General features: G+C 38.6%; 1 protein-coding gene across 2 annotated transcripts; it reads right to left on the minus strand.

Moving 5' to 3' along the window:
• Nucleotide 1: 1 nt before the first annotated feature.
• LOC119549970 (lipase 3) lies at nucleotides 2-7,431 on the minus strand. Of its 2 annotated transcripts, XM_037858365.1 has the most exons (4): nucleotides 6,608-7,425; nucleotides 5,094-5,252; nucleotides 981-1,065; nucleotides 2-380 (listed from the first exon to the last, which is right to left on the minus strand). In XM_037858365.1, exons 1-4 carry the CDS (start codon nucleotides 7,268-7,270, stop codon nucleotides 67-69), a joined length of 1,221 nt encoding a protein of 406 aa, XP_037714293.1. In that variant the 5' UTR covers nucleotides 7,271-7,425; the 3' UTR covers nucleotides 2-66. The 2 variants fall into 2 exon arrangements, with proteins under 2 accessions (XP_037714293.1, XP_037714294.1); XM_037858366.1 differs by lacking the exons at nucleotides 2-380; nucleotides 981-1,065 and adding an exon at nucleotides 1,669-2,829 and having other exon boundaries at nucleotides 6,608-7,431.
• Between the last annotated feature and the right edge of the window lie 459 nt (nucleotides 7,432-7,890).

The following is a 7,890-nucleotide window of genomic DNA, read 5'->3' on the forward strand; positions in this document are numbered from 1 at the left end:
GTTTGATGGGACTCATTTATTGCTATCGCAGGATACCCCCAGTTTGCACCCTATTCTCATAATTCATCAGCTGCCTTGGAGCGTCGCGTCCAACTGCCATGCCTGTTGAATTATTCGTTGGTAGACCATTTGGGTCGCTGAGGTGGCGAACAGAAAGTCAATGTGATTATAGCCGGGTACTTGGTACAACTGGCTGTTGCTGTTCCGCAGCTCACTGACCAGGCGCTGTACATCCGCCCGGCTGGACAGCGCGTCCCGGCTGCCATGGAAGATCTGCAGCTGAAGGCGAACATTAACCAACTGATACGAGGGGGGCGTGTCCTGACCATATCGCAGCGCATTCAGACTGGGGGAGCGGTAGTCGTACTGCTGGAATTTGCCTGCGGAGGAATCGAAACACCCATCAGTGAATATTCCATTTTATGCCTACCACTCCAGTGTGGCATGCACAGAGGAAAATCGGGAAAAAGCTTACAAATTTGGGAGCACTTAAAACTTTAGAAATTAGTTTAGCCTAATATATTGAATTTTATATTGTACCCTGATCAAGCTTTCATATTTGAAGAAGTTTTGATATTTTACTATTTTATTACTCTATTCCGCAAAATTAAATTTTCAAAATTGTGAAGATACCGAGATTGGTTTTCGGGAATAGTTGAGCTCCCTGATTAAGAAAGAACACAATTTTGTGTATGTTATACATATTTTTAAGTGTAAAGACGTTTTGGGCTTGTTTTGGGATTGTTTTATATTTTAACTGACCGAACTATACCCAATTTTGTTGCCGTCATTAATAGTGATATTTAGAAACAATGTATGAATCTATGTTGTATATTGAAAATTTAAAGGTCTTAATTAGTATGAAATACCAGGACATTTCTATGGACGCGGCGCACACTCGTAAAATGAAGAGAATGGTAGTCCCAATATTTTTCTGATTTCTCCCAGTGTATTCGGGCATATGCTGTGGTCCAACTTACCGCTATTGATGAGCTGGCCGAAGTGCTGCAGTTGGCCCCGCGAAATTCCCGCCGGCGTGTTCTCCAGGATGCGCGGCAAGATGTTCTGGCAAAGCAGAAGGGGAAGAGCATTTTGTTAGGCTTAAACTCCCGAACCGTTTAAATTTTATGAGCAGCAGCCGGAAACAGGACCTCACCTCGCCTCGCCTGACCACTCATGTGTGTATCGGTGTGTGTGCTCAGGCTGCTATTTCCGTTTCATTGCGACACAAAGCATATACGGAAGTGCACACAGGCACACATACACGCCCACTCACACATGAACGGGCACAGGAGCGAGGACTCGGGTTGAAAGGCCAAGAGGTCCTTGCTTTGATCCTGCGGAGAAAGCGGGGGCTGAATTTATATTGCGGGTATTTGTTTTGAAATTAGCTGCTTATTCGCCCCAGCCAATGATTAAGGTAAGTGCAATGAGCTTTTCAGTTTTATATTGAGATTGATATTGATATTGCTGTTGGATAGTGATTGAAATTGCCAACAGATTTGAAAAGCCGACTAGAAGAAGGCAAAATAAAGAAGTTTTCTAAAAGAAATATTGATTCAAGGATAAGTGGCTTCTGCGCTTCCTCTCACCGATATATATGTGGGAAATATATTATGTTTGCTTTTCATATTATCTCTTTTATTAAATTATATTAAGGTACCTAAGCACATTTTCTTTAACAATATTACTTTAAAGAATAGTAAGCTAGTGAATTGTAAACTCTTTAATATTGTACATTTGCTGTATTATGTATGCTGTTTAAAGCACTTGGGAAATAATAAAATAAATGCATTTGGTTAATTATTGATGAAAGCACTCCAATTGTTGATTAACGTGTTTATAAAAACGATATAAAAAATACAAATTTATAATTTTGTTATTGAGTTTCCGATTGCATTTTAAGTAAATATGGTTAAAAGCGTCCTCCATTTCCCGTTTCCCTTGAAATGATTTTTTCTGATTTTAAATTAAATGGGTCTTAAGAGCTTAAACTGTTTAATTGCAGAGTTTTTCTTGTAAGCTCTTTTTAAATTTCCATTTAATTCCGAGAATCTTTGTTTGAACAGAATATCTGGAAAAAACAGTTCACTTTTTGCCGATGTTCTGATATTCGTAGGTCTTTTTTTTGGGGGGACGCCGCAACGACTCTTCAGTTTTCAGTTATAGAATTTTATGTAAATCGGGCCGACTTTAAATTGCCATGACAAACCATTGAAACGTTGCATGCGTCCTGCGGCGACATATATTTTTTTGTTTTGATGTTTATTTGATTTTCCGCCTGGCCGTTGCAATTCCCCATTTTTTCTCAGCTTTGTTTCCTTTTTGCAGCCAGCCAGCAACTTGTGGCAAATACTGGCAATTTTGTGCCGCCAGCTTGTTTGTGTTTCTCGGAGTTTTTCTTTTTTCTTGCCATCCCTTGCATTTATTTTTCTTACATCTCGAATTTTTTGTATTTTTTTTGTGTTTCAGCTCGAATCTTATTCGACGCAGTGCAGTTCTCCAAGAGTGTTGAACTTTGCGAGGGTCGTGGGTGACATTCCAGGGGTTTTTCTGGGGTTCTAGGGGTTACTAAATATGCACAAATATTTATTCGGACTTCTATCTGTGTGGCGTGGCATGTTCGGCAGTTGTCGCAAGTATCGCCTCGCTCCATTTGCTCAAGCTCGGCGTCTTTTCACTGTATTTGCTTAACAATTTTTCGCTGCTGGTTTCGGCTTGTTGGCTTTTTATGGAAGTTATGACTCTCGCACAGATATATGTAGATGCGACTCTTGTGTCAAGTGGCAGTAGCTTCGAGAATTTGTTGTTTACTGGCATCCGTTGGCACTGGAAGTTAAACATTCGAGTCGGAAACAATACTTTGTAAATACATTTTGCAACTATTTTTGCTGAAAAGCTTGATAAATCTGAGAGTTCTGTATATATAAAAATTAGTAGTAGTAGTAGTAGTGTATGTAAGTTTTTTATATCTACAGAACTATCCAAATTTTTTCTTAGAACTATAAAGCAATTTCGGATTTTAAGAAGCATTTATTATGTGAAAGATGTATGAAGATATATTTTGATTGCTTTTAAGAAAACTGGAATACATTTAATTAAACTATGTTTAGATCTTGACATTCTTGTGCTATCATTTACCCTCTTTTATGATATTTGAGGGCTTATACCCTTTATAAAATTCTTTTCCTCCTTTGTTTGTCCCAATAGACTTTACTTTCGATTTAGAGTGGGGCTTAAAAGTGCATTTCTAGGTCCATTCATCACTTAACCCTTGGATTATTCAGCGCCTGAAATGCTTATTTATGGGCGCATATGTAAAAAGATTTAAGAACTATATCCACGGGAACTTTCTAACCTTTTTTTCGTGCTCTCTGGGTAACTATAAAAACTCCAAAGCCAGCTTTGGCTTCCCAGAGTCCAGGGCCGCAGCCAATTGGCCAAAGCCCCCACTTTAATAACTTACAAGCGGCACTTGGCGCCAGGGAATGACCCCCAGGTCCGCCCCCAAAAACACACCAACAACTAACTCACTTCAGATTCAAATTCAGATGGTAAGCCTTTTGAGCACGCGCCCCGAAAACACTCCGAACACACAGATAAGCCATAAAGTTTTTTCCTTCGTTACACGGTCGCGATTTATTTGCCATATTTCACGGCAAAACAAAATTTAAATGTACCGTGTGCGCGCGGGAAACAAAAAGTGTTTAAGGCAGCGTGGCGTATACGTAATGTGTGTTATACTCTAGTTAGCCGCCAGCTGGAGCGGCGTTTTCGGATGGAGAGGGAAGTTGGAGTATTTTGGAAGGGCAGAGGAAAAGTTTAGAGCACCTTTTCGGCAGCACACTATTTGCAGGTATTTCGGATTATCTACAGTATTTCTGGCAAACTTTAATCGGTAATTCTCTTAGTTTTGCGAAAACTAAGAAGGATAGAGTAGGAAATTTAAGTTTTTATTTAAAAAAAAAGTTGACAGATCATTTTTATCCTTACTTTTTTTTTAAATTACCTTTGTATGGTCATCCCATTCTTTCGCAAAAAAAAAAAAAAATTTGTTTACACTTTTTAAGGAGTTAAATAAAGTTTTTTTTCGAAATTCAGGCATTGCTTCATGATTTTTTTTAATATTTCAAATGATATTTTAAGCTTACGAGATTTGGTACATGTTTGCTTATTAATATTCAAATCAAAATTTAAAACATATCAAAAACTCTAATACTGAGACCATTTTTTCAGAGACTCAAAAAAAAGTACCCATCCGGTGGACATGATAACTAGTGACAGGATCATCAGAAAAGTATAATGGAAATTTTGTATGATGGTGTATCTCAGAATCTACTGCTTGAACGAAAGATTGGGAAAAAATGAATTTGAATTTTTGGCGAAGAATTGCGAAAAACACGAATTTTATGCTAATATATTTGAAAATCTTTTGGTTCGATAATATATTTGAAAATCTATTGGTCCGATTGAATTGAAGTTTTGGGTGTGTAATCTAGAAACGTAAACCAAAAAAAAAATTTTTTTAATCCCTTTTTTTCTGAACTCTCACTGTAAAATATTAAAAATTAGTAAACTGGCATTTTTCAAGATTAAAAAAAAACAACTGTTGTCAAATTCTTACTGAAAAAGTAAGGAAAATATAACCAAGTAGAATTATTATAATTATAATGACACGACCATTTACATAAAATTTTAAGTGCTTTAACAGCTTAGTTTATTCCTCAAAATTGACAAGTTGTATGCTGCCACCAATTAACCCCTTTTGTGGAGTATTTATTTCCCCCCGTTTGCTACCCTTTTTTATCCAACTCCACAATAGTTCTGGCCCGACTTCCAACCAGGAAGCTTTGCCCGGCAGGAGCAGCTCGTTTACGCATTTAAATTCAAATAACTTTTATTACCGAAACTAAGGCCTCCACCCCTTCTGAAAATACGTATGTTTGTCTGTTTCTGGGAGTTTTCGAGGGGGTGTGCAGTGGTAACGCCAGGCTCACTCCAGAGTGCAATAAAAACTTTTGCATACAACAAGAAAAAAGTTTTCGGGGCGCTTTGTTGGCTAAATTATGGCCCGCATATATAATCGTACTCACACGATCCAATGGATAGTCGCTGAAGCCCACGTAGAGGGAGGTGAAGAGGGTGCAGAGGGCGTAGGTGGGTCGGGAGGCGGTGCAGAAGAACTGGCTGCCCACCTGGGTCAGCGACGTCGCCGGCAGCAGTTCGTGGAGGCCAAGTTTGTTCAGCAGCAGCTGCACGGAGAAAACGCCATCAGTTATAGTTTCAGTTTAACTTTGGCTGAGGTTATTTGCAATTACAATGACTAGTCATTTTAAAATCAAATATGAAATAGGCTTAGCAAAAAGATATGACACATACATACGTTACAAATAATTCCTTAATAATATTACGGATATGTTACATACTTTAAAAACATTAAAATCAATATTACTAATGATATTACTACAAATACCAATGACTTTGAAAGATTATACTCAAGGACACCAAAACTTCACTTAAATATTTCTAAAAAATGTTATATCGATTTTTCTCATAATTTTGAATATTATAACTTTTTAAAATCATTTAAGAGTTGTAATTTTCCTACGATTGTCGTTATATGTTCTTGTAAAAATGTTTTTAAATACTTAACTTTTTATATATGGAGACAACATTATAAGATTTGTAAATGAATGATATAAATTATTAACATTACTTGGGAATTATTTGCAATTACAATGACCAGAGTCATTTTAAAATAAAATATGACATAGGCATAGCAAAAAGATATGATGGCATAGGCTAAATATTTAAACAAATATTACCTTGTAATATTAGCGACATGTTACGTACAACAAAAAAAAACCGAGTGCTAAGATGTAATGCCGGTTGTATTAAAAGTATACTAGAGGCAGTGTTAAAATTCGAGTATAGTCTAAAAAATACTTATAAAGTCTATACTTCACAGGTTAATTTATATATTAAAGAGTCTAGAATTTGGACTTGTGGTAGTATTTTTAAGCCAATTAATTTCAATTTAATACGGCGGAATATTAATTTAATAGTCATCTTATCGACGACAAATCGATACTCAACTGTTTAGAAATAATGTAAAAATAGTTGATTTTCTATGATTATTATTTTTTCGGTGTCCGTTAATAATATGAAAACAAATATTACTTAATACTATTACATCAACTAATAATTACTTTGAGAGATTGTACCCAAGTTAGAATACCAGAAATTTTTCTTAAATATTTCTAAGTAACTTGAGAGCGACTTTTCAAAACCCTTATTAAAATATTTTGGCAATTTTTATTTTTTTACGATATTCTTTGGATGTAATATTTTTAAATATTTAACACCATATATGTACATGGCCCTAAAATCTAAACACGACCATACCATTATAAAACCAAACTCATTAAAATTAGTAAATGCGTTTCCCCCTTTTTTCGCGCTGTGTAGCAGAGAATTAAGAGCTCTTTGTGTATGAAAAAATAAACAGAAATGTTAATCTTTTTTAGTGAACTTCCTCCGTGAGTGAGAGGAGCTTATCACTTGTGCAGCAGGATAAGCACTTTCCAGTCCCATCAAGTATACGCACCGTGACCGCGGCACTGTCACTGGCCAGCAATCGCAGCGGCGGACTGCTCAGGTGCTGGAGAAAGGCCACCGGAGCCATCAGAGCCGCATTGGCGAACCGCGCATTGTACTCCGGGCGCTGAGACAGCAGGACCAGGAGCACAGTGGTGCCCTGCGAGTGGCCGACGTAGTGCACCTGCCGGCGGTTCGTCCTCGCCAGCACGTAATCCACGATGGCGGGCAGGTCGTAGATGCCAATCTCATGCCAGCTGAACTGCCAGAAGCGGGCATCGCTCGTGGGCAGGGTGCGGTGGCCGCGGGAGTGGGTGGTGCCCCTGGCATTTCCCAGCCAGACATCAAAGCAGCGGGCATGCAGCTCCAGAGCCAGGGATCTTCCCCTGCCGCCCGCCACAAAATCGCCGGCGGAGCCAAGGAGGCCGTGCATCAGGACAAAGGGGCGCAGATGCTGGGGACACCTGGGATTCCGGGGGGCGGGAATTCGGTGCACACTCAACAGATATCCATCGGCGGTCTCCACGCGATGCACTTGACATTCGAGCTGCTGCCTCTGTACCGCCTGGCAAACCGAGTCTATAAGCGGCGAACTCTGACCCCCGATCAAGACAGTGCCACAAATCACTAGCAGTATCACCAGCACTATATAGAAGACCCAGCCGCGTTCCATACTATTCGATTTCGAGTGCAGCAGCCTTTAAGACATGATTGTTGCCACGTGACGTGCGAATGGATACTGCGGCTTTGGGTGCATTCGCTTTCGGTTTTTGTGTTTGCGTATACGCAACGTGGGACGGGAAGAGGGGGTGGCCGTGGGTGGCGGGGGCAGGCACTCTGAATGGGAGCTATAAATAAACACATTTTCAACTTTTGTTGACTGACAATTGATGTCTACTACGTAGGTGGCCTAGAATCGCTCAAATATGCGGTGGCAGTAACTTTTATTTTGGAAAAATGTAAGCTTTTATTTCATATAAGGGTAACTAAATAAGGAGCTATCTACTGTGACTCTATAAATAAAAATAAAAAAAACAATAAAATACAATATATTTTAGTTACTACATTTTTAGCCATTTTAAAGAGTTTTCCTATAATATCTTAAGAGGCAAATTTACACGGAACCCTGCTAATTTTTTTGGTTTCTCAGCACTTGAAACTTGAGATACCTAAGCATCGTCAAGATATTCATGTTACTAGATCATATTATTAGAAAACCCCAATTAAAATGAAATTCAATCTAGATATCGCACCGTTAATTGACCAAATTAGCTACCCAGCAACCCCCATGTT

This window comes from Drosophila subpulchrella, chromosome 2R, assembly GCF_014743375.2.
Source record: "Drosophila subpulchrella strain 33 F10 #4 breed RU33 chromosome 2R, RU_Dsub_v1.1 Primary Assembly, whole genome shotgun sequence".
NCBI classification, from domain to species: domain Eukaryota; kingdom Metazoa; phylum Arthropoda; class Insecta; order Diptera; family Drosophilidae; genus Drosophila; species Drosophila subpulchrella.